Source organism: Dicentrarchus labrax, unplaced genomic scaffold, assembly GCF_905237075.1.
Source record: "Dicentrarchus labrax unplaced genomic scaffold, dlabrax2021, whole genome shotgun sequence".
In the NCBI taxonomy this organism is placed as follows: Eukaryota; Metazoa; Chordata; class Actinopteri; family Moronidae; genus Dicentrarchus; species Dicentrarchus labrax.
The window spans coordinates 3,012,661-3,040,068 of record NW_026136707.1 but is presented as its reverse complement, the minus strand read 5'-3'; the positions used below and the strand labels follow the sequence as shown (position 1 = coordinate 3,040,068).

At 41.2% G+C, this 27,408-nt stretch overlaps 1 protein-coding gene across 2 annotated transcripts; it reads right to left on the bottom strand.

Annotated features, from left to right (window-relative positions):
- Positions 1–10: 10 nt before the first annotated feature.
- vwde (von Willebrand factor D and EGF domains) lies at positions 11–27,375 on the bottom strand. 2 transcript variants are annotated; one of them, XM_051407639.1, is made up of 31 exons: positions 27,034–27,375; positions 23,597–23,787; positions 21,290–21,521; positions 20,165–20,239; positions 19,178–19,407; positions 18,365–18,454; positions 17,557–17,704; positions 16,852–17,066; positions 16,539–16,612; positions 16,041–16,314; positions 15,463–15,659; positions 13,747–14,633; positions 13,147–13,283; positions 12,375–12,539; positions 11,664–11,768; positions 10,457–10,571; positions 9,522–9,775; positions 8,239–8,458; positions 7,577–7,714; positions 7,166–7,372; positions 6,242–6,676; positions 5,084–5,179; positions 4,753–4,848; positions 4,526–4,621; positions 3,964–4,059; positions 3,721–3,816; positions 3,008–3,103; positions 2,813–2,908; positions 1,570–1,665; positions 1,295–1,392; positions 11–832 (listed from the first exon to the last, which is right to left on the bottom strand). In XM_051407639.1, exons 1-31 carry the CDS (start codon positions 27,107–27,109, stop codon positions 818–820), a joined length of 5,346 nt encoding a protein of 1,781 aa, XP_051263599.1. In that variant the 5' UTR covers positions 27,110–27,375; the 3' UTR covers positions 11–817. The 2 variants fall into 2 exon arrangements, with proteins under 2 accessions (XP_051263599.1, XP_051263598.1); XM_051407638.1 differs by having other exon boundaries at positions 7,166–7,381; positions 27,034–27,374.
- Between the last annotated feature and the right edge of the window lie 33 nt (positions 27,376–27,408).

The window sequence follows — 27,408 nt, the reverse complement described above, 5'->3', positions numbered from 1 at the left end:
ACAAAAAGCGTAGAAATATTACATTTTTATTTATTTCTGTCACATGTAACTTGTACCACAGATGTTTTTAGAAAACTCCAACAGGTGGTCATTACTCTAATACACATGTTAAATATCAGTGTAAATGGATAACAGCCCATAATTTAAAAACAGGTCCAAATCAAACAATATATTAATGAAAAATAAACAAATGCAATTTTTGTTAAATGGCAACATTTTCATATGAATGTCTTCAGTCTAAAACAAGTTACTGATGTGAACCATCTACATTAGGCATCATTAACAAAGCATACTCGCTTTTAATTTCCTCATAGCTAAGACACAAAACAGTGCACATCAGTTTGGTAAAAGGATATAATTCAGCTAAATTAACCCTAAAACTAAAAGCTTGCTTGTAATAACCTGCAGCTTATGAATGAATGAATGAAAGAATGAATGAATGAATGAATGAATCATCATAGAAACTGATTCATTTGTCATTTATTTTACATAACACTCTGCAGCAACACTCACATCTCCGTATAAAGTCTCTGTAAGCGGTGCCGATGCATTCAACAGATGTGTGTCGCTTTGAGCCTTGAGGTAGTGATATACAGGGACGAAAAAGACAAGTGCAATACATCAAGTCCCTCTGTTAGCCTTCAAAATGTGCACAGAGCCACACACACACACACACACACACACACAAAACCCAACACACACACACACACACACACACACACACACACACACACACACACAATCTCTGGTGCACTCCTATTGCTTTTTTTTTTTACATTTCGTAGCTTCTTTCATCCCATTTCTCATTTCTCTTCCATCATGCTTGTGTTGCCTGTAAAAAGGAGGAGATATAAATTGGTTAAAGTTAGACTATGTTTTCCGATATATCCGAGGTGCTGGATGCCTTTTAATTCTAATTACTGTATATCACAGTATCACGAGTGCATCTTTGAGGCATGGAGAGTCTTAGCCTTTTATTACGTTAGAGTCACAGAGCTAATCTTTTCCTCTGAAAGATGAAAGATTAATTAATTAACATCACTTACTGCTGATCTGAAGGTATTTCGAAGACTTTATTAACCATCGGGATCAGAACAAATCTGACTCCAAGCTGTGACCAGGTCTTTATATTTAAGAAAAAAGGATGCTTAGCTCTGTGACTCGAATGCTAACACATAACAAAAGAGGCCAAGAGGGGATCTGACCTTTTTTGAGTTTTTTAGTGCCGCTCAGTACTTTTACCACAGAGATACACAGGGACGTGAACTGTATATGAAGTGTGATCAGTGCTGACCTTTATTGCGCAGGTGAGGCCCTTGTAACCTTTCCGACAGTGGCAGTAGTCAGGAAGGACACACCTCCCTCCGTTCAGGCACCGCTGTTTACAGACGGCTGTGGACAGAATCAATATTACAGCAACATTAAAACACTCTTGGATACGTGATTAGAAAACGAATCATAACAATAAAGCCTGATACAATATATCTTTTTATTCAGACAACAAACTGTACTACTGTACTGTACGTCCTTGGGTCTATATTAGTGCAGTTTTATCATGAATGAACTCACGTGTTTGACACTGGAGACCTTCCCAGCCGGTGGGACACTGGCAGGTGTTTGGTCCCAAACACTCGCCGCCATTTTTACACTTTTGCAGACAGACAGCTGCAGTGAGAAAACAGAGAGAGGGAGGCATGAACACACACGTCTGCAGCAGCTTGCAGCCAGAAAAACTGCCACACTGCATGCAGGTCACGAATGCAGTAACAAAGACGTGTATGAAAACCAAGTTTAACAAATATTACAGCAAGAAAACTGAAAAAAGTGCAGAATCGTGTGAAAAAACTACTGTATATATATAATAAAATTTGACTTGACATTTTAGGTGGCAGCAGTGCTTCATTTCACAGAAACAATGAGCTGCAGAGGGGATCCACATTTTGTCTTCATACTGGCTACTTGGGATGACAGCAGTAAAAATATCTACACTGATACACAGCACGGCTCTCACCAGCCGCTGTGTGGGAGAAAAAGTTTGGTGTTTTGTACATAAATTTACATTCAGACAGGTTTTGCAGTCGGCCAACAGAATAATTAGGCCCCGAATCGAGCCTCCCAGGCAGCGATTCCTCCCACATTGAACGTGACCCACTCTGAGCTGAGCTTACCACTTAAATGCTGTACTAAAAGATAGTTTAGTTGGGGTTAGGGTCTTATTATTAGATGTGTCACAAATAGTCGATTAGAAAATGAATCGTAAATGGTTGAATGGGATAAACTGAATACATCTCCGTAAGCTGTGAGACATTTTTCTCTATTTTCGGACTTTTTATAGACAAATCGATTAATTGACAGTGAAAATGATCGTTAGTTGCGAAGGAAGGAAGGAAGAAACAGGAGGTTTCATTGGAAAGCAGTTTTCCTGGTTTTGCCTAAATCCAAAGGTAATGTGATTTTGATATACAAAGGGGAGAAAATGTATTGATATTAAGATAAATATGAGTATATTATGACAATAGTTGCAAATAAGGTAAAACTATATTTGTTCTTTGATGTTTGTTGTGAGTCTCTACTTCCTGTGGTTTAAGTGGATTAAAGAGGACCTTGTGAATAATGGGATTGTTCTCTCGGTTGCAGCCCTATTTTGTGATTGTTAAGTGACCTCTGACCTTCCTAACCTAACCCTAACCCTAATAAAGGGAATAAATGCAGATTTAAATAGCATACTGGCTATATGCAGATACCACTGCAGGATCTTTCTATTACCTGTGATGAATTTGGTGTGTATGAGTAAAAACACGGAGTCACTCACGTATGTTACACCTCTTCCCTCTCCAACCTGACGCACAGGAGCATGTGTTGGGTCCCACACACTTGCCTTTGTTCATGCAGATTGGCTCACACACACCTGGAACAGTTTATTAGCATATTAACATAGTTTAAAATTGTAAGCTGCCAGCGGCTACATAACTCTGAGTTTAAATATGCAGTCGGTGATTTTACTTACTCTTTTGACACCGTTTTCCTGTGTAGCCTTCAGGGCAGGAGCATACGTTGTTCCTCATACACTGACCTCCATTCTTACAGGGAGGACTGCAGACAGCTGAACAACACAACACAATTAAACTGTAAAGATATCAGGATGCACTGCGCACACATATACGTCAGACTATTGAAAGAAATATTGACATAACCTCCATAATTACATATGTATAAAAAAGGTGAGGAAGAGTCACATCTCTCAGCTGTGCTCTCCTACACAGTAAACTGGTGTATTAGAGAGAAAGAATGCCCCTATGTGTACCCCACCCTGAACTCTGACCTCTTTGCCTGCAAGGATCAATGAATAATCACCTTATTATTAGTGAAAATAAACCCTCAGCACTGCAACCTATTGTCACATCCTTTAAAAAGGTATCGGTCACTCTCCATAAAAGTCTTAATTGATAGCCAGACTCATGAGGTATTCTTTGTTTTGCAGTTTGGTGACCCACATTTAAAACATTAAGCCCTTAAATGGATAACTAATTAAACAGAGAAAGATGGACTGCAATAAATAAATAAATAAAACTGCAATACAGGATTTCCTGTTTTTTTATGCAGCAGAAAGGGCAGACTGATAACATCAGTATGAGCCAGTATATATCTCTTTAACCCTGACTGTTCCTGTACTGTGACTGATCACCTAGTAGCTGAAGTGTGTATCAATCACAGTCTTACCGATTTGACACTGAGAGCCGTAGAAGCCACTGGGACAGGCACAGATGTTGGGCTTTATGCAGGTTCCTCCATTCAGACAGACGGGGTTACAGAGAGCTGTGGAAGACACAAACAGCCACATTTAGGTTGAATACAGATTTTAATATTTGAATTTGAAGCTTTTGAATCTACAGTATGTTTGATTATAGTAGTATGTTGTATTTTTTGCTGTCTCAGGTGATGGAAGAATAAAATTTGATGTACCTGAGTTACACGTTGGTCCGTACCAGCCGGGTTTACATTTGCAGACGTCAGGAGAAACACATTCGCCTCCGTTTTCACAGTGTCTGTTACACACCACTGAAGAAGACACATAATTACTAACACTTCTAACTGAATGCCATATATAGAAAGTCATTAACATTGAAATCCAAAGGAAAATTACATCTCTGAAGGCGTACAGCAGTGAGCACTGACACTTACAGCGCAGCCTATAAGTGAGTATGTGAGTTCAAAAAGTCCTGATGCTTATTGACTTTATTGGCAAGAAGAAGATGAGAAGATTGATTCTACTTTCATGTAGTGAGTGGCTGTAGCTTCATATTTTATCGTACAGACACAACATTAGTATCGCTGTCCTCCTCTAACTCTCAGCCAAAAAAAGTGAATCAGCGTATTTGCCAAAATATCAAACTATTCCTTTAAAGTCAGCACTTTATTGTCACAGTCATTATTGAATCTCACTATTGTGCTCAAATTAAAACAACGAAGAAATGCATCACGGTCACAAACTGTTTCACGCGGTCAAAGTAAAGTAACATCTCACTGATTTCACATCTGGGTCCCACGTAGCCGTAGGGGCAGGTACACAGGTTTCTAGCCAGACACGTTCCTCCATGTTGACAAGGCGGCTCGCAGCTCGCTACACACAGAGAGACACGGGGTTGTAAACAACACAAGCATACTCTGTCAGCACTATACTATCAGTATTCTGTGAGCACAGTGCGAGTGTGTCAGCATGTTGTGACAGTTGTGAAAAGGAGGTCAGGTTACCTTCCTCACAGGTGGGCCCACTGTAGCCCACAGGACATTCGCACACATTAGGTCTCACACACTTCCCCTGGTTCCTGCAGTCGGGTCGGCACACGGCTGAAAGGGGGAAGAAAAGTGTCAACAAAAGTCAGACGCTGGGATAAATGAGCCACATCCTTAAAAAGGTGATTTAACATTAATGTGCCATGACAGCGTGCAGAGGACTCCGAGCTTTAGTTTCCTGATACTGTTTGAAGTGCAGAGGTTTCGTTCAAGAGTGATACGATTTAATAAACTTGTTTCCAGCACACAAAAAAAAAAAAAAAACGAGTCAAGTTTCTCTCCCTCGCACCGATGTGACAGTTGTATCCGGTGTAGCCTTCCTTGCAGGTGCAGGTGTTGGGCAGAGTGCACTCCATGTTCCTCGCGCACTGATACCTGCACACAGCTGAAATCAAATCACACGTTTACTCAAAAGAAAATCATGACACTCCAATGCATAAAGAAGTTGAGAGTGAAACTATTAGATACCTCTTTAAGTAATTTATCCTGCAATAAAAATACCTTTTGAGTATTTTTAACTGTAAAAAAAAAAGCAGATTGAGGGACTCATTTTGGGCCGAGGAACTTCATGAATGTGCATTTGTCATTATTATTTTACATATTAAAGCTACACTGTGTAACTGTGGTTCAATAGCAGCTACTGTGGCCACACAGACATGATGAGATAATGGTAAAACATAGTGTAAGAGTGGCACAGGTCATAAAGTGACTGACTTTTTTGAGCCAATTAAGGATGAAGCGACTGAACAAGGATGCATTATATTTTGTATTAATTAAAAAATGTAGTTTTGCTTTCACCTTTATTCATATTTTCCTTCTCCTATGTTTATTGTTATGTACCATACCAAAGCAAATCCCTTGTATGTGAAAACCTACTTTGAAACACATATTCTGATGTTGTTTAAATGTCTAATAAAATTGATGAATTGATGCACAGGAATGATACACCAGCTACATTAGCTTCGCCTGTTTGGCTTATTTATTAGCAATAGACACAATATCCTTTTCTATGTTGGGGGAAATCTTAAAATGTGCATTATATTCTTGAAATCAGTGCAAGGTTCTCTTTTATTTTGTTAAAACTATGCTTTCAAATTGCCAAAACCTCCTGTATTGTCTTATGATACACTGTATAAATTTATATTTAGTGACACCATTTCATTAATATCTGATTATGTGTTTTTCCATCATTTCAAAGAGTTGGTGTTGGGAAGTGTTAGCGGCAACAGTCTTGATTGAAACAACCTCACATACAAATAATATTACTTCAGACAAAATGATGGGATTTGGATATAATTAAGTATCAGACAGGCATCTTACCAGACATCTTACACAATAACAAAATTCCTCAAAAGTCTAATTTGGACAATCTGGGCCAAACTGTGTGTATTCTCTTACTTTCAGGCCTGAAGGTAATACAGTATTAGAAGTTAACTAGACCAAGTACCTTTACATGTGACTCCATCTCCGGTGTAACCGTACGGGCAGCGTCCACACCTGAAGGACCCTGTGACGGAGGGCTCACAGGGAACACCGGGGAAGCAGGGAGAGTCAGCACAGGTCACATGGTGAGATGGTGACCCCCATTTGACCCTGGTGGTGAGGTCGGGGTTCGGCTCCACCTCGGTGGGCTGACCTCTGTGGACAGTGGGGGGGAACACTCTGGTTGCAGTTTGATTCTGCGGCGTTCCTGTGGTCTTTCTGTCACCGGAAGTGGGTCTCCTGATACTGGAGATGGTGGCTTCAGGTCTTGTCCTCCTGTCCGGGGGTCGTCTGGGGGAGGTGGGAGACGATGAGGAGGAGATGGGAGTCATTTCCTTGCTGGAATTTGATTTGATGCCGTGAATGTGACCATCTGCTTCGCTGGCGACTGTCCCCTGACCTGTAAAATACTGGAAGTTAGAGGATATGACTTAAAAAACCAACACCAATATAACCTTGGTTACATTAAAACACAATAACACATGAAACTCTCGCCAAAGACATGAAACAGCAATAAATAAAAAGCTTAAATTTAGTTCAGATTTCTCCTATTTTCACATAAAAAAAGTCATAAAAATACTCAACTGGAATAAAAAAGTACAATGAAACAAAGAAACATTAGAGACATGAGGGATTTTAAATGTCTTTTGTAAAAATCATTAAGCTGCATTCATTACATGAACTGCGCTTTATAAAGACAATTATTATCTAATGAGTTCTACTGTGTAGCCGTAATGACAATATGCATAAATCTAAATATAAAAATTACTATTACTAAAAGTTCTACTAACAAAAATAATAACTTAAAGTAACTACATTAACCTGTAAGGGTACACTCTACTAATTACCAATCAAAAACCACGAAGCACACAGCGGGGTTCGTTCTCACCTGTTGCTGTGCATGTTCGTCCGTTTCCATGGAGACCGGGAGGACAGGGTCCACAGGCGAAGCCTGACGAGACGTGGACACTCTCAAAGCACTGAACCCCCGGGTGACACGGCTGTCTGGAGCACAGCGACGGGCCCGAGGGTCTGGGCCTCATTGAAACCTGTGGTACTCTCGCTGGCGTGGTCACTGCTTCTTTTACCAGAGAGTCTTGGTTACCTTGGAAACAAACAAAAGGATTAAAAAAAAACGGCCTTCAAATGGAAAAACAAATTCTTTTTTATGTGGCTTAAAAGTGAATGAAAGGTTTTGCCTTTTTGTGGGATTTGTTGGAAATAATTTACAATAACAGCCTTGTCTTTTAAAAAATGAAACCATTAATTTGTACAATAAAATTCGAGGCAGAAGACATACGGATGCAGCTCTTCCCGTCCCCGCCGTATCCCTGTGGACAGACGCCACAGACGAAGGAGCCCAGCGTGTTGTTACAGCCGACTCCAGGGAAACAAGGCCGAGAGATGCACTCGTCTATATCTTCTCTACATGTACGGCCTGAAACCAGATAAAACACCAGACCCTATCATGTGAAAACACTGCAAAGCAACAGACATCCCATCCAGACATGTATTAAAACATATATACAGTCTGCTTGGAGCAATAACGTGTCTTATTTCCACGTTAAAATCTATGAATATATACATTTTGTACAATTCTCTGGACACAAGATGTCTCCTACTTCCCTGTAAAGTCCATTCTCAGTGTTTGTGCACTGGTGGCTTCATGTTTCTACATCACACTTGTATAAGTTGGCATCCTGGACCCGGATTTTCAATGTGCACAGAGGAACTTTCCACTTTCAGCAGATGAATGTGGAAAAATCCTTTCAGTGTTAAACTCTGAACATACATAATTCTGCACAGTGAGGCTCAAACATCCAACTTAGTGACTAATCACTTATCAAACTAAAAGAAGAATTTGTAATTCCTCTGGCCATCACTAAGGGTCTTAGGACTAAGCCTTTTGTTCTGTGTACTTGTGTGTTTATGAAGTATACAGCTCTGTAGGTTGATCCCTACCCGTCATTCCCGGTGGGCAGATGCAGGAGAAGGAGTTGGGCCCATCGATACAGCGGCCCAGTCTGCAGGGGTTCGGCTTACAGTCATCCACGTCCACCTCACACCTTTCCCCTTTGAATCCCTCGAGACACGCACACAGGTATTCCCCGCTGCCGGCTGGGAGGTTGACGTTGGTCACACAGGAAGCTCCGTTCAGGCATTCACAGGAGCGCACGGACACCTGAAGGGAAGAGGAAAAAAAGTCTAATTCATCCTTTGTTTTGTTGGACAGTGACACTTGTTGTCCATTTACTGAAATCAAACAATACTATAAAGAAGGAAACAAATAAATAAACAGATGAATAACATACTTTCTGCCCATACAAGTACAACACAGACTGATTTCTTATATACTATCTGTATTTTATGTTGTATACAGCACAAAGTTAATTTCCAACTTTCTACAAACAGGAAATGATACAAGATGTGCACAATGATGCATGTCAATGAGACTTTAATTTATTAGATTTATTATTCATTCTGACATATTTGGGTATCTTTACTTTTATCACTTTTTAGTAAAAACACACAACAAACCTGGTTAGAATTACCCTGTAATAAGGAGTAGTGACAAAGAGAGAAGTGGCCATGAGCAGTGAACTATATATCATTAGCGCCCTCTAGTGGGAGGAAGCGACAGAGACTTATCAGTTGAGAGCTGAAGGCTGTGTTAGTCTCTCCACCGCAAGTTTGGACCCCCGAGTAATTCACTTACCAACCCAAAATAACTCCCCCTCCCCCCTCCCTCGATATACACCGCTGATTCACTGTAACAAGGTCTACTGCTGCAGGAAAGCTGCTCAGAAGAGTCTGCTTACACTTGACAGTACACATTAAAAAAACACATTAGTGCAAAATAAACCTATTCTGGGTGAATTAAAAAGACAAAAGGCGTTTGTACTTAAACTAGAAAAGACTAAAAAAGTCTTAATATTTAAGATATTTAAAAATTGTATTAAAAGGAATAGCATCCTATATTTCATTATTCATTCATCTCCAAAAACATTCAACAGAAATATTTAAACAGAGAATTATATTTAAATCATAAAATAATTCATCCCAACATCTAGGATACTTCAACTTCTCTCAATCACAACTATAATCAGAAACCAGCCCTAGGTGTTTACTGTACCACAAACAAACACACAAATACTTAATTTGTACTTGTAGGTATGAAACTGTGATTAAAGGACGGCTCAGGTCACAACATGACATATACAGTATATATATATATATATATATACCTGTACGGAGGCTCTGGTCTCGGCGTTACAGTCGTCCGTCGCAGTAAACTGGAAAGTGTGTGCGTCTGTAGTTTCAGCCGGGTTCCACAACAGCAGGCCGGCCGGAGACAGAGATGCACCTTCGGGACCCGATTCCAGGGTGAAGAGCACGGTTGAGCCCTCGGGGTCCCGAGCTTGTAGCTGGTAGATGAAATTCTCCCCCTCGAAGGACCAGAGATGAAACGGCAGCGACTGGAACACCGGAGGCTCGTTCTCTGATGGGAGACACAAAGGAGGGAATAAGTAAGAGACTTAACATACAAGTGACTTATTATGTGGAATCAGTCTTAAAGTCTAAAACTGCACTTGGAAATGTCACTCATGCTTTGGTTTGTCCATTCTGGGCTACTGTAGAAACGTGGCGGCCTCTGTAGAAGAGGACCCGCTCCCTCTGTAGAGAAAAACGTCTCATTCTAAGGTAACAAAAACACAATGATTGTCATTTTAAGGTGATTATACACTAATGGTAACACACCTCGATTCATGAGTAGCTGAATCAATAATCCACATTATCTTTCAGATTAATACTTTAACTTCAGTAAAGTCAATGCTAGTCATTATTTCTCCTGATTGGAGCAGAGCGATGTTTGACCTACTTTAAGTTGAAGAAGCAAAGTTGGTCAGAGAGTGTTAACAATGAGGTAAGCTGTCCTCATATCAGTGCCAGGGGAGCGAAGCAACTTCAATAGCTCCAATCTGCACTGAGCTGCTGACAAATTATCACAACAGCCCAGAGCAGCTAGCACAAACCTCAGTGATGGCTATCCAACCTCCAACCTCAGCTCTACTGAGAGACTCACACATTCAAAACTTTTTCCAACCTGACACCGGGTTCAGTATAGTAATGCGCTGTGAGACAAACCAGATGAGAAACGGTGGCGTTTTAATGTACATACTCTCCGCTATGGACCATGTGTGTTTGGACGAGTCTGGCCGACATGAGATGCAAGGGCTGCTGGGATTGGACTCCCCCTCACTGTAACATACACCGTCAATGTTGCAGGTTTTCTCCTGGGAGGCAAAAACAATAAATAAGAAAAAGATACATGTGCAGTGTTTATTTCTCTTTGAAACAAGCTGCCTTTCATCCAAAAGAAACAGCCCTGACCTACCTCAGTGACCTACCTCGGTTTATGGAAAGCATGCAGTGGAACAAGTTTTTGTTTAAACAAAATTAACCTGTACGTTTGGTTTGAGGAAAACAAACCTAATTGTTTCCTGTGTTTAAGGAACACTAAGCAGATCAGTGATTGTATCGTTACAGTTTACAACAGCATGATGAATGTTCACTCTCCTGCAGAAAACATGGTTGGTTTGTTGGTTGTCTGTACAAAAAATATACAGTATATATCCAATAACAACACTTTATTTTACAAAATCATCTAATCATAAAAACACATCATTTATACTGAGACATACTATGTTATTATAAGTATTCAGTTAACTTATAGTCTATTAAATCAGCTACTATATCAGCTCTTTTATCAAAACAAAACAGAGAATTATACAACAATAACTCATACTGATTTCTTTGTGAGGTTCCTCAGTTATATACCCTGCAACAAAATAAGACTTTTTCTCTTTTGGGAGTTTTATTTCCCCAAATGGCTGATAACTGTGGCTGTCAGGGAACATTTCTCTGAAACTCAGAAAGTTATTTCTCCAGGGAACGTGTGCTCTTCTTCAGCAACTATATGCTTCAAACTAACGTTCACATTAAGCGAGAGAACAGGACTTAACACAAGCTGTGAGTTGTGAGCAACAGCAACTGCTGGAACAGGCAATTACAGGCTAATGCTCGGGGCCTCTGGGTACTGTGGGAGCACACAATGGGCAGGGGAAATAAATAAACAATTAAACTGTGCAGTTATAGGTGCAGATTGCAGAGGCCTCCATGTCATTAATGAATTTATTTTATTTTAATTTAACTTGTATTTCCACCTGTTTAGTTCAGATGTTATAGAAAACATTTGAATGGGGGCACACTGTGATTTAAAAAGCCTTTTATATCTCATAGCTGTTGACTCATAATAACCAGTTAAAAAAAACATGCCTACGCGTTTCAGCCATGCAGGCCTTCATCAGGGCAGTAAGATGTCTTACCCTCAGGGTACAGAGGACTTCAGTGTCGAGGCTGCAGATCTGGCAGGCTCCATCGTACAGAGTCAGTATCTTGGCGTTACTGTAGCTGTAACCATCATTGGATACCTGCCATCAGCAGAAGCTTGATTACTGTGGATCACTGGGAAAAGGCATTAAACAAATAAACTGAACTGCAGTAAGTTGAACTGTAGTTGCTCAAATTGGGTCATTTTCAACTACAATACACTAGATGTTTCAATACAGATTGTATAATCTGAGAATCGTGTAATTTTACATTGAGGTAGACTATATAGAGACAAACTGCAGGGAATAAGTTGTTGTTCTCTTGTTTACCAAATCTAACTGCAGTGAAAACTACTCCCACACTTGACTTTGTTTCCATGTTAGGACTGTAGAAACCCTCCAGCTGCACTCTGAGAACCCTTTCCACAACTACAGCCAGCAGATAAAAACAAGCAAACCTTCACATCTGTCTGCTTTTCATTACTTCAGTGCAGATTTACTGTGTAATCTCATATTGAGAGATTCTAAGATGATGAAATATATTGCAAAATAAGAATAGAAGTTTCATGTTAATCCCTTAAAAAGATCGCGTCTCTCTCCAGAGAGAAAGGAGGAATAAAAGCCTAAAGATCAACAAGGAAGAGCAGAGACAATTACTGTTTTTTTCCATCAGTGTGCATTGCAGAAAAGGTTGGAGACATGACTAACTTTGATCTGCCAGCGGGCCAGTGGTCTGTTTGTCACTTGTTCCAGGTCCAGGTCTGCAGGAGCCCGGCTGTCCTCCAGGGGGAGCTGGCACTCCAGAGCCGTCACATCCAGAAAGATGGCCAGGACAAACTGGGGCTCGTCCAGAACCCACTCCCCATCTACAAACTTGACAAGAGACACAGAGGGAGAGAGGGAGGGAGCCATTAGTGGTAGGAGATGCACGAGAGAGAGAGAGAGATACTAGAGAACAAGGAAGGACAGAGAAAAAAGATAAAGTGAGGTAAAGTAGCAAAACAGAGAAAGAAAGAGTAGAGAATCGTTTGTAGTCTCCACATGTTATCTCCTAAGCCAACGTAGCCCCATGGTGTAGTTACGTGTTTGAAGAGGGTTACATGAGCTACAGCACATTAAACTGTAACCCTTTAACTCATAACTATACATTTTGTCAATACTGATCGCTTTAATATAAAATATATGCATGAATATAAGACTAAATAAAGTTGTAGAAAATAATCTTAATATAATGTGATAAAGAATACTGCCCTCTGGGAGTTTCTCTCCCCAACACTGTGAGCTACAACAGCTCTCACACAGAGAACATCTGAATCTCTACATCATCTACAACATCAGCCTGAAGTTTGGAGTTACATGGACAAAAAAGTGAACAACTGAGGTATAAAATAATTTCATTTTTTGAGCTGGTGCCAGAAAAGAAGTTGCACAACAAGGTCATTGTGTAAACAAGGGGGGAAAGAAACAGAATAACAAGTACCTTTTCTTTAACAAACTCACACTTGAGCTCGTAGGAGTCCTTGAAGCCTTGACCGTAGACCTGGATGGTGGAACAGTCTCCCTGTCGTACATCACACAGACCCTCCTTCTCCAACTCAGTGATCTCTGGGATCTGGTCTTCACAACATCAACAACAAAAGGTGCAGAAAAGCATAGACTGTTAGACCTGATCATTGATAGCACGTCACTGACCACATGTATCTTAAGTCTGCCGTCATACAGGTCCTGTTACAGGCTGTGATAAACCTACTGTACACTACCTGCACAGCACCAAACAGCAGACAGACACAGTTAGTGAACACGGTCGAGCATTCAGCAGCTAAAGAACAAGATGTTTCACACAGGAGTTGGTGGAGACCAAAACAGAGCTGAAAGAAGAGTGGATAATGGACTCCAAATGAATACTAATGTGTCTACTGAAAGATTAAATAGGCTGTTGTTTGCTAAAACACTTGCTGTAACAAGTACTGCTTTAATGTCCAGAATTGTTATAAATAGTACATATATTTGTGTGCACTTATTGTACTATGTTTTTTATTATTATTTGTGTGTCTGTGTCAGTGTGTGTTGAGTATGTTACCAGACAGCATGCTGCAGTCATACGACCCAAATCCTGGGAAACAGACACAACCCCACTCTGAGCACTGGCCGTTCCAGTTGCACAGATTGGGACACTTGAGGACAGCTAGAACATCCTGGTACTCCTCTTCTCTCCTCCTCTCCTCCAATAGCCTCCTCTCACACTCATTTTCCAGCAGTGGTAATGTTGCATTCAGCCACGACAGCTCATCCTTCAGCTGTAGGTCGGTAACACACATAGCGACGGCACGGCTTATTATCGACTCTCCTAGAAGGCGCCCGCAACCTAACGCTATGCTCGAGTTTGCCACAGCCAGTCGGCACTGAGTCCTGGCCTGCTGCTCGGCCAAGCCAGAAGGTGTGGGCCACGTTAGGGAAGAGTCTGGTTTAACTGCTGCTTCATGGTCCTCTGGGAAGAAGTAGGTGAAGCCCTCCAGATCAGACTGGCTCAGGCTTTGGTGCGGAGAGTTAGAAACGTAGCGGTGGGTCTGCCGGCTGTCTCTGCGTCGCTGGTGGTCAGCTGAGGTGGAAGCTCCATCCCTGGAGGCTCTCGAGGGGAAGCTCCTTTCACGTGGCTGAGCGTCACCAGCTTCAACCTGGGTGTTTCGGCGGGAGTGGCCCGGAGGCAGAGGCTGTCTTTCATTACCTTCGCCTTTGAGTAGTTCCACTGAGCTGATGTACTCCGCCGTGACGTCCAGAGTGGGGATGACACTGGGGAGATGCACGTTGCCATGATGAGAGCAGGTGGAGTCAGAGGAGCTAATGGGTTGAGATCGGGCTCGGGGAGATGTGAGGCGGGGCTCTGCCTGACAGTTACAGTACTTGCGGGGGCTCAGTGTACTCAGATGGGACGGCACGGTGTCAAACAGACTGCTGCCTGGAGGGAGTCTGAGAGAGGAGAAGAGGAGATGTCAGTGAAGAGGCAACAGGGTTTGACAGGAGGGTCTTTGAGTGGCAGAATTAAACTGACAGGGGCCCCGTTGGCTCCCGTGGTGGATATTGTAATTAGCAGTGCAAAAACTCCTAAAGAGATTTGCAAATACTCAAATGACATACATCCAATTGACACACAAAGTGAACCTCGGGATCTGGGACAGATATTCTCACAAAGCTTAGAAGACGCTTGGATCCTGAATGACTAATAAAAGTGTCTAGATCTCCCAAATAGTTACCAGGTAAAAAATATACAGCTAGCCAGGTTCCAGACCTCACAAACAAACAGATTGCAGATTTCTTCAGCCTGGTGTTAGTGCTCATTGCCGACTGTTAAAGGCAATCTGACCAATTCTTCTACACAGTTCTTCTACATAGCTAGCTAGAAGCCTAGCAACATTCATGAAGAAGAAGAAGATATATACTTTATCTATTTTCACTCTTTTTTATTCTTACACACACACACACAGGCTGAAATACACAATTCAGGCACTTGTGGACATGCAACAGGGAGAGAGATGGTGGAGTGATGGGCCTATGAGCAGTTTCTTGGGGTTAGGTGCACAGGAGGTGAAACTGGCTCCTCTCCAGCTACCAGTCCACACTCCATATTGTGGTCTGTGGGATTTGAACCGGCTACCCTCCAGTTCCCAAGCCAAGTCCCTACACACTGAGCTACTGCCGCCCCCATGTGGATGAGACTGTTGCAATTAAATCGACATTTGTCTGTAATTAATATAGAATACATTGATATTCAGACACATCACTGTAAGAAAACACTGACCTCCATTCAGAGATAAAATCGTGCAGATCCTCCAGTGTGGCGCCCCCTGCCGAGTGGAAGTCGTTGTGTGACTGTCCGTCGTAGGTCCCGCAGAGACCCTCAGTGCGGCTCCGGTCTGAACCGGGAGCTCTCAGGGTCAAACTCATTCCCCAGTCGGACACGTCTGCACGAACAAACGCTCCCGACGAGAAGGTCATCTGTGAACAGTCAGAGATTTAGAACGACAGAGAGGTTGTCTTCGGCAACGAACAGCCAGCAAGGTGGTCTTGGCGGGCTTTCGTGTGCAGATTTCCACACCATTTTCAATAAACCGACTGCTTAAGCAAAGCATAAATCAGGAACCTCTTCTGCTGTCTCAAGTTTTTTGTTTTAGTTTAAAAAAAAAAGAATTCAGTCATATTTCCATGTTTTTCTCCTCACACCTCTGACTTTAGTACCAATGTTTCTAACAGTTTAAAAATATTTTTGGGTGTTATTGGTGGTATAAAAGTGTGTGTGTATAAAGAGTATATAAAATAGTACAACTACATTAAGTTGTACTCTGTAGTTTCTGTAGACAGTGTGTCTGACTTCCTCACCGTGACTTTGCGTCCCTGGTAGGACTCTGTGATTCGAATGCCGCTCTTGCTCAAGTCTCGGTTCTTCACAGACAGGTGAGGCCTGGTTTCACCCATTTCTCCGCTGCACATGTCAAAAGCGATGACATCGCCGCCGTCCCTCGCCACGAAGCCGCACACACACGAGGCGCCATGCACCACGCTGCCGCACTCCCACTGACGTACGTGGACTTCGAACGGCCAGAAACTGCTCTTATAGAGAACAAAGGTGCCTATCTGGAAGTTCTCATAGCGCCTGTAAATAAACAAATGAAACAAATATTCAGAGATTTTTTTGCCTTCGAGCTCCTTTTATAATTATTTGATATTTTATTATTTTTGTATGATTATTTATTGTATTACAGTGCAGAAACGTCATCATTCACTATGGAAATTAACATATAATGAAATCTGTTAAAGTTGCTGTTAATAAATTGTAAAAGAATGTTTCCTGATTAACTGAACAAGAGACTGAAGTACCTGCCATCAAATGTGATGATGTGAGGATCAGTGAAAGAGTAGCAGTAGGCTGAGGGGACATCCTTCACTGTTATCTGAAAACATACATTTAAATTCTTCTTAAAATACTCAGGATACATGATTACAGTACAGGGATGTACAGCCGGTTACCAGAACAACAGGGTCACATCATAAAAGCAGTTTCAAACAAACAAATATAAGAACAAACTATTAAAAAAAAGGGTTAAACTGGAATATACAATATTCAAAGAGCTAAATCTACAGAAAAAAACAGTTTGATATATAAACATTCCAGAGGATTGAATCTGTTTACCTCAACTGGTTCTGGCGAATATCCGTTCCAGAGAAAGTTCTGTGTCACGATGGATTTAACCGAGATCTGAGTTGTCCTGTTGCCGTCTTTGACAAAGTCGGTGACGGGGCTGAAGTGGATCAGAGCTCGGCTACAGATCCCGTCTCTACAGGGGCCCCGGGACAAATCCACCGCACAGGAGGACAGAGACAGATCTGCACCCAATAAACGCTCATCTAGAACATGACAAGGAGCGAGTTTAGGCTTATTTATGTACGATTAACATTAATATTTTTCAATTGAGTGTTGGTTAGTAAAACCAGTGGAACCAGCAATCATATCTGCACTCATCATCTGCAAAAGTTAGTAGGCTCTATCATTAGTTGACTACATCGGTATGTGAGGTTACAGGTTACATTAGAAAGCCTGTTCAGGATTGAGACATCCATCCTTGAGAGCCAATGTAACACTGGTCCTGGTCCTGGATTTGGGGTAACGTTAACAGCTGTGTGATTGATTTTGGGAAGTTTACTGAATGACACATCGGTTCATCCTCATCCTAAAATCCTATTCTTTTGTAAAAGTGAAATACATTGTTTGAAAACACATAAATCCAACCATTGTGTTGTTTGTCAAAGTAACTTATTGTAACTTATTTGTTGTCTAAAGTAAATGCTCCACTGTTTGTGGGCTAACAACCAGATGTAATGACCTTGAGCTCCTCACCTTTACTGCTTGTGCTGAGCCGCAGAGACAGAGTGCACGGTTCTGTAGAGGAGGAGGACTCTTCCAGACACGGGACAGGAACTGTGCTCTCAACCACCAACTCATACAGCCTCCCATCCTCAGATACACTGCTCACCTCTGGTCTCAGCTGCACAACAGTTATAGAACTGGTCAGCTGTTATTTTATACATAGAAACTTTATCACTAACAGATGAAATTCAGAGGGGGAGGTTTTTACGCAAAGGAAGGTATTTCTTAGAGGAACAAATCATCTCTTGCTTTTTTCAGAACATCAGCTTGAATGGCAAGTAGGAAACTTCTCATGGACCAGCACTAGGTTACATTATTGCCAGCAAAGTCTAAAATACGACAGATTAACAACAGGCAAAATAGGGAGCTGAGCAGTTTATAAAATCAAATGTGTGGTAGATTTCTTTCCTTTCCTAGTTTCCAATATTTAAATGTCTTTCTTTTTCTGACTGCATCCACAAAAAAAAGAAAAAAATGTTGTTCATTCATCCATGTTGATGGTCAGGAAGATAATATTAAAGTTAAATTTAGGGAAATATGCATATTTTTTGGGCCTGCTGGCTCTAGCGAATGACTGTAATTCCCAAAATGTTGAAATATTACTATAAATATTTACCCATATACAGTACAGTCACTTTTACTTCTGTGTAAGTATACACATACAATAATATATAATAAAAACCACATAGACATGTATGCAAAACCGTATAACTACACAAATATATGATCTCTCTATAAGACTATATAATAAATAGTAGTTCAGATTACTGTGATTTACCCTAATCCCAGCAAAGAACTCATGACTTTCCACTGAAGCACCACGGACGTCGGGTGAGTCCAAGAAGAAACTGGAGCTGGAGCAGTAAATCTGAGAGAGGGAGAGAGTGATTTGGTCTTTTTTCAAAAAAAGAAAATCTGAATTACTATACCAACAGGAGGGGGAGAGAGAGAGAGAGAGAGAGAGAGAGAGAGAAAAGCAGAAGGATTCACACAGCTAATAAAAGGGGGAAAAACTCCTGGATGTATTAAAGGTTTTATAGTTAAGGCAAACAGTATCACAGATAAATAAAACAACATGTTGACAGGTTTCAATAATAGTTTTAGTCCAGGAGAAAAAATCATTGATTTATACATTAGGTCTTATTTCTAGAAGAATGGGAAGTCAATAAATAGAATTGTTAAATGCACTTTTAGACTAGAACTCTTTTTGAAACTTAAAGGTCAATACATGTAGGTGGCATTTAGTGACAACTGAACACTGCTCGTGTCTGTATTTGACAACCTGCTAATAAGAACTGGCTGTGAAGTGTAGGAGAGATTACGTGAAAGGCCCTGTCTACAGCCAGTATTTGGTTGGTCCCTTCTGGGCTACTGTAGAAACATGCTGGTTCAACATGGTGGCAGATAAAAACGGCTCATTTTAAGGTAACAAAAACACAAAAAATCCTATGTTAAAGTGATTATACACAAATGAAAACATACTTATGAACTTTATATTCTCTTTCTGTCAATAGATCATCCTAAATGTCACACACTGGACCTTTAACTCAACAGATATCAGTGTTAAACCACTGCAGCCACCGCATCAGACCTTGTCCCCCAGACGGAGGTTGAAGCCGTCAAGCTCGATAAAGGCGGAGGTCTGGATGGTGGTCTCCTGTTTGAGTTCCTCCTTCCTCCCCTCAGGTGAGAGGCGGGACCAGGCCACCACGTAACCCAGCGAGATGTTGGAGCTGCTCCCGAAGCTGCACTTCAGGTAGACGGTGTTTCCCGTCACCTCTGAGACGATCGTTGGTACAGATGGAGTCGGAGGCTGCTTTGCTGACAGGAGAGAAGCAGAAAGCTTTTATTAAGAAATCACAGTTGTATTTTGGGCCATACGATCTATATTCTCAGAGGGAATGAGAGCCTCTACCCTGGCAATATACCGTAAGATCCAGGCTTTATCTACGAACATGTGGGCAGGACCATTTCTTTGTTGTTGTAAGTTAAGTACGTTGTATCCCTAACCTCTCCTGCTACTATTAAATGAATAACCATAAACACATAATTTACCAACATTTGTCCAGAGACTGGTGCTAATTTACATTCCAGGTGGATTTAATGACAAAAAAACATTGCACTCTGGGAAAGTAATATAGCTTCTTCTAAATAAACTCAGTCACAACCGACAGATGCACCAAATGGTTACGCAGAGGAAGGTGAGTTTGTGTATAGAAGGCAGCCAGACACCGTTCAGCAAGGCCTCCTCTCTGAATTCAGACTCGGAGAAGTGAGCTTGGGAAACACAGCAACCTGGATTCTATTATTTAAAACAAGTTAATGAACATTTCCACCTCTGCCAGCTTCTTAAAAAACCTGCCTTGGCGTAATTCACAACCTGGCTGAGGGCTGTCGCCATGGAGACGAAGCCCAGCGGACGCCGGGTACACATGCTCAGCTCATTAAGAGGAGCGGTGAGGGGGCCGACGGTGCATTCCTGACCACATGGCAACTCCCTGACCTCCTGATTGTTTTGGTGTTTGACCTAACACGAGGAGACAAGCGTAAGCCATAAACACAGCAGCGGGATTCTCACTTTTACATGTTCCATCGACGTTCACCTCGTCGGGGCCGCAGGTCAGCGACATCGTGGGTAAAGTGTCTGACATCTCTGTTAGATGGACAGGAGAGCAATAACAGCACTCAATTTTCTAAATCAAAATGAATTAACGTAACAGATTATTCTACATGGCGGAGAAGAGACAACACACACTTTGTTTCTAAGATCTTATCTGGGAAGCAGTTTGGTTTATGTTTATATATATTAAGTGTGTGAAAGTGTTTGATGTGCATCCTATGAAGGAAGTGGCAGTAGTGTTCTTAAGATCGACATTATGTTGTGTTATGTATGTTTGCATGATAGTAATACATCCTCATATTCACATGAAGTTGGCAAACAATCACACGTTGGTTATAGTTAATAAACCATGGCTAAGGAACATTTCTGATTCTGTTAGAGTCGTATAACATGACACCTCAAACTTAGTTCCAATCAAGTTTAACATTTCTGATCAAACATCATAGACGCGGACCAATGTGCATCAAATCTAATTAAGTTAATAAATTTACTTTTTTTTTTAAACCAAAAACTCCCCTTTAAAAAAAAAAAAAAAACCCGAATTAACGTTTACAACACTGCCCTGTAAGAACTGTAAGAACCTCTAACCTTTAATGCTAAATGATTTGAGCAAAAATGTTAACTACTTAATTAATTAATTACAATTTAACTTAAGTTGCCTCATGACTTCTGTCATTGTTATACATTATGATTGTTTATAGAAATCTTTGTGATGCATTAATTATGCATTATAACGCTTTATAGACTTCATAGAAAGTCACTAGTAAAGTTGAGAGTTGAACTTGAGCACTGAGCATTTTTCAGAGATACAGATAAACACTGTATTCATGTTGAGTTACAAGCAGTTTGGCTGTCTGAGAAGGACCAGACACACAGCTTCTCCTGACTTAAATTCAGGCTCGTAGAAATGTTATAGCTCGTACATACACTATGATAGCTGGTCAAAGCTACAAAGTAGAAAGTGGTTAACATGTTGAATAAAAACACTTCCAAATACACATTTGAACTTGAGCTGCTTGTCTTGTTTTTCCATGTGAATGATATAATTACATGTGGATTATTATAAATATTGACTGTTCGTACCCTGTGCGCAGTATCCCATGCATCCCTGCGTAGGCTGGAGCAGGTAAACGTAGAAGTCTCCACAGTTGCGGACGGTGACCGGGATGCGGAACATGCAGCAGTCTTTGCTGCTGCTCGGGAAGAACTGCCAGGCAGCGCAGGCCGTCAGCTGCCTGACCTCCAGAGGCCCCGGCAGGGACTCACCCTCACCCAGGGACAGCCACACGGGAGCCTGGGTCCCACAGTGGTTCACCTGGATGGAAAGAGTAAGAGGAGAGAACATTTATGCAGGGCACATATTTTGAAAAGATTCTTGAAAGCTTTTGCATTTCAGTCCTTAATAAAATGTTTTATGATAATTCTTCCCCCATAATAAATCCACAGGAGTACAGGAAGTGATATGTTATAGAAATTGGCAGTGCAGGTAACACACTGTCATGATTACTGAACAAAGAATAGTATCTAAGTACATTGAAAGCCACTGCAAACCAGAGTCTAAGTTCCTTGTCTCATACTCATCCAATAAAGCTGATTATATAAAGCCACACCACAAAAAATTAACTCATTATTTAATTAAAAAAAAGAGCAAACTAATAGTAGAAAACACATAGGAACAATTCCCACTTTGCAAGATGTCACTAAAATACACAATCACTATTTGCTAATATGGCACACATTTGAAAATGTGGAAAACCCAGAAAAGAATCTGACAAAAGCTACAGTTTGTCACAGTTAATTCCCCTTTGAAAAAAATCCTTGGCCTGACAAATCTAGCCATTTATCCACCATCATCATAAAGACATTGCCTTATTATGTAACACATGTTCACAGCGATGCTCTCTTCCTTCCTCCGCCCACTCCTGTGGATATCCATCACCCAGGGAGAGCAGCGATGCCCTGGGAAGGCGGAGGGAGGCTGACACTTCAGATGGATCCTGCAGGCTCCGCACAGCAGGCCACCCGCAGGAAATGAGACACATTCCAGCTCTCCTTGCACTCTCCTTCATAAATATGTACACAAACACACACTGATAACTGTGTGTGTCCAAAAGTGCATATGTCTTCATGTTTGCACACATGTGCATCTTGTTTTTTGACAAAGACAAACACTGATGACAGAGAGGCCACCTCTGGGTTTCTCCACATGAGGTCACAGATGGGGTCACGAGACATTTCAAAGACTGATGTATTGAGATTTGTAATTAAAAAGTTTTGAAATATATCAACACTTGTACAACACTAATGCAAAAGTGACAGACGTGATAAAATCAAAGTCAAAAGCAATGATCAAATATATGGAAGCCTATAGTTATTATTAGCCCAATGCTATGAATGCAAAAATCCAGATATACTCTCTTGTCTTTTGTAGGAGAAAATTCATTTGTTTTCTTCTTGCTCTTGTTTTACTAGAACTAGAACTTGTTTTTAAACTTAACCAGACTCCAAAAACTCCTGCTACACTACTCAGACCTTGTCCCAGAGAGGCCACCTCAGAGTTTCCCCACAAGGTCACAAATAGGGTCACGAGAGATTTCAAAGACTGATGTTTAGATATTAGTAATTTTAAAAAACTAAGTCAAACATTTGAAATATATCAACTCTTCTATATAATGATACTGGACCTCACCACATGTTTCTGGAAAAAGACAACACAAACGTGATTGATGTGATAAAATGAAAACACCTTAAATGCAGGGGTCATGAGAATTTTACAACCTTCAACTAAGGTCACATGGTTGAGGAACACTGGGATACCTGAAATCTGACTTGATTGACGTGGAACTTTTGGAAACTAATTGCTAAATTTTTGTAAACTAAATCAATCATTTATATTTTATATTTCAATGTCAATTCATTTCTGTTCAATATGAAAACCAATTAGCAGGATTTAAGTGTAAATGTAACCCTAATGTAACTTTGACAAACATTACATGACAGCAATAAAAACGCTCACTATGGTGATTTAAACAACTCAAACTTGTTAGGAGTCATACTTATACTCAAATAAATGGAAAGCAAAGGTTAGAGAGACAGAAAAAATACATCAGAATTTTGAAAACACAGATTTATGCATTTGCTGTGACATTAAGAAGACATAATTTGCTGGAAATGGGCTAAAACAACAAACATATACACTGGAATAGTGCTTTTAAGTTACAGTGTGTAGCATTTAGTGGCATCTCGCATTGAGAACAGGCCGTGAAGTGAATATGAGAAACTACAGTCGCCTACGGCATTGATGTTTCTAAATATTCCTGATAGCTCATTAACTGTGTGACAGACACTCTGTGTCTTTGCAAGATATTTTTACAAAAAGAGATCATTTACCTCCACACACTGGGTGGGCATGCTGGCTGGCTTGTCAAAAATCTGAAACTGGTACCAGCCTGGAGCGAGGGAGTGGTCGCAGATGAAGTCCTGCAGGGCCGACTGCTGCAGCCAGCTGGAGCTGAAGGTGGTGCTGCGGTAGGGGTTCTGGAGGATGGAGTGGCCGCCTGGAGCACACTCTGGAGGGAGCACTGCAAGTGCAGCCAGAGAGACAACATAAGCACTGGAGGTACACCAAGACTGTCAATACCAATGATCAGATATATGGAAGGCTTTCTGCGGGCCAAATAGTGAATTGTGGACATCCACAGTCCAGCTGGTCGGGACCCAAACATTTCAAATTGAATTTCAAAGATTGTGAAAAGGTATGGGGCTGCTTAGTACTGACGTTTGCATACAGACAAATTAGATTTAGGTCATGAATAAATATACACACAGAAATATGAGACATTATTATGCATAGACGAATCTAGTATAGCCAAACATAACACAAGAAGAGCAAAAATGGCACTGTGATAATAAAAACAAGTGTATAAATAACAACAATGAAGGATATGGACTATGGATGCAGTATATATAGAAATAATAAACAATATATTATTCATAAGATACTGACACACTGATGAAGATATAAAAGTGGAGTTACACCAAAAACAGAACGGCTGTTTCTGTTTGAAGCTTTCGGTTCAACTTTAAAACCAACATCAGATTCAAGTAGAAGAATCAGGAAACAACAGCGAGTTCAGGTGACCTCATTTACATGAATTAGACAAATGGATGTATGGATATCCTGAGCCAAGCTAAGATTTTCCATCCACGCTGGTGACAGTGAAGTGAACAGAAGTGATTTCTGACACAACTGGCCCTACTTCCAAGGTGCATGGAGAAGGGTAAAGGTCTGAAGAGACCTTTACTCCTCTGCAGTTGTAGTATCAAGATCAACTTCGACGTCTCACCAATCTCAGTTTAAGAAAGTTGTGATGTTCCTTCACAAAAACAACAACTGCCACCTTGACTCAACCAGGATCCAGCAGGTTCAGGAACAGGGGAGGACAACAGGTAGGCTTCTTTTAGAGGGACAACTGGTCTTTCATGATGACTTAACTTGTTAATAAGAAACAACTTACGATACTGGTTCTACTTTCCCGTTAAGTCACAAGCAGGTACGCAATCTGCGGTTTACCCCCTCCTCTCCTTAATAAATAAACTATCACGATGACCAGACTCCTGCTAAGACCTTTAAACACCAGCATGAGGAAATCAACCTCTCTGATAATGATGAAGACCTGAGCTGAAGCCAAACCCAACAGCATTATTATTAATGGACTTTCCTAACAGGATGTGACTGCTGATGTCCATATGGTCCATCTTAAGATATGGTTTCACATCAGTTGTGGTGTAACGACAGGAACTACTTGGTATTCATCAGCTGGTGGTAAAGGGCTGTTGTACATTATTCTTTATGCTAGATAAGCATGTTACAGAAACTTCAAAGAAACTCGTACTTTAAAGGTCAAATGTGAATTTAAAGCAGGAGTGCAACTGTTTCCAAAGTAAGTCCTGAGTGTATTTCACAAAGTTAAATGAAAGACATCCTCTTTGAAACGGTGCTGAGTGGAAGGAAGTCCTAAACCTGCTCCAGAGGGAGGTATGGTTAGTAGGTTAAAGGTTAAAGGAGGACTCTTAAACACACAAAATTTGAGTGCTTTGGCAACATAAGAACAGCCAATAACATAAAACAAGGACATCGTACATCTGTGACTAAAACCTTAACCAAGGAGGACAATTTAACGTTGGGAATATGCAACAAGACAGCACAAAACTTGAATCACAGGAGGTCTTGAAACTAGATTTTGACACAAGGACTCAAGATCTGGTACGCCAGAGTCCACCTTAAGGTTCTGATCATGCTGTACATTCCCACACAGAGTTTTTCAGGGTGCGAAGGCAGATTAAATTAAAGTCATTAAGAGGTTTGATTCTGGCATTTATGTAAACTTATAAATTGTAAAATCTTTATATAAATGTCAGTTTACCTGATGTGTAATCCTAAATGCAGATTAAAGGACCAGTGTGTGTAGGATTTAGTGGCTTCTAGTGGTGAAGTTACAGATTGCAACCATTTGAATACAGCTCAGCCTTCCAAGCCTGTTGGAGAAACTACGATGGCAATGAAATTCGCAAAGAATTCTGGTGTTTGGTTTGTCCGTTCTCGGCTACTGTAGAAACATTACGGTTCAACATGCCTCCGTAGAAGTGATTCATTTAATAAAAAAATAGTTGAATTGAATTTTTTTCTGGAAATACCTCACAAAGATACAACCTAAGACTTGAATCATGTGGAAATGGCTCATGTGATGCAGTTTAGAGTCGTGTTCAGAGGTCGCCTTGACATCTTTTCATCAGATGTAAGATGTCCTTGTTTTATTTTAGTGGCTGTTCCGATGATGCCAAAGCACTCAAACTGTGTTTTTAAGAGCCCTCGTTTAACCTTTAACCTGCTGACGGTTCCTCTCTCTATCGCAGATTTAGGACTTCCTTCCATTCAGAAATGTTTTAAAGAAGATGTTTTTCATTTATCTTTTATAAAAGTAGCGACACACTAAACCTCTGAATCACTGCTCACCTCTTAGATTCTTCCCTAATTCAAGTGGCACACCTAATGGCTATTAGGAAAGGATGTTGTTTAAATCTCAAGATCAGAAGGTGAAGACAGGTGACTAAAGAGTTCAAAAGACAGAGAGGTTTACAGCGTGTGACCGTGGAAGTTCAAATATGACCATAAAATGTGGCATATGGCCACCAAGAAAAACATCCAAGCTGTAACCAAGAGGCAGTGACCTTTGCTTCTGTGCAGAGGTCAAGTGAAAGGTGATAGCCGGACCGAGGCTGATGAGCTGCTGAAGGAGACTACAAGAGCTGTCAAAGCTTCACTCTCAACACCTGGTCGCTTCAGTCCTCATCAGCTGGACGGGGACTCTGAGAGCCGCCTGTCAGAGCGGGAGCCTCAAGAGCCAATTAATGCTCATATAGGTGAAGAGACTATACCTGGCCTCTGTCTGTCTGTGACAGCACAATATATTACACTCTGACCATGAGACTTGGAGGTATGTGGCCTCGGATGACAGTTACATGATGGACGACAAGGTGTGAGCTTGTTTTTGGCAGAGGGACAAAAAACTACCAGAAGAATCTGAGAACTTGGACCCTCTTAAGAGTGATTAAATAATCTAAAAAAAAAAAAATCTAATCCCATCTTTGGTTTGTAAATTGTTATTTTCTTACTGAAGAAAACGGCAGTCATCACCATCACCACCACCACCAGATAATAGTTTAACAAGATGTTGTTGCGTTACATTGGTGGAAACTGCGCATGCAACTCCTGTACCTCAGTCAAAGTCAAAGAGCTGTTTTAACACTCAGAGGGGCGAGCTTACCTGTTTGAGCGTGCATTGCGTTGGGAAGCAAGAACACAACGCACGGAAGAAGTTTCAAAACTGTTTCAAGTCTCATTGTCCTGCAGCGGCCAGCGCTCGACTCTGCAACTAAACCGGCACTGGGTTTTTTACCGAAAGTCCTCTGGTCCGCCCGGAGCGACAGGAGCGCAGCCACGGTTTCCGTTATCCAACCCAGAACAAGAGGCACCGAGGTGGGGAGGGAGGGGGGGGGGGGATGCTTGCAGGAGGCGCTGCAGGTTTGGTAAACTCACTGGTGGTTGGAGGACTGCAGAGGCTGTCGGCTGATCCGAGACGCCGGACTCTGCAGCGGCTGACCACAGACTGCTGCAGGCTGCAGCATCATAGGAGGGGCAT

What these genes read in the sequence shown, in the direction of transcription:
- vwde (XM_051407638.1), bottom strand. Translation starts at nt 27,109, where the DNA reads ATGAGACTTGAAACAGTTTTGAAACTTCTTCCGTGCGTTGTGTTCTTG. An exon ending in CGCAATGCACGCTCAAACAG is followed by an intron (nt 23,788 to 27,033) that starts GTAAGCTCGCCC and finishes CTGCACTTGCAG; the next exon opens with TGCTCCCTCCAGAGTGTGCT. An exon ending in AGGAAAACGGTGTCAAAAGA is followed by an intron (nt 2,909 to 3,007) that starts GTAAGTAAAATC and finishes AAACTGTTCCAG; the next exon opens with GTGTGTGTGAGCCAATCTGC.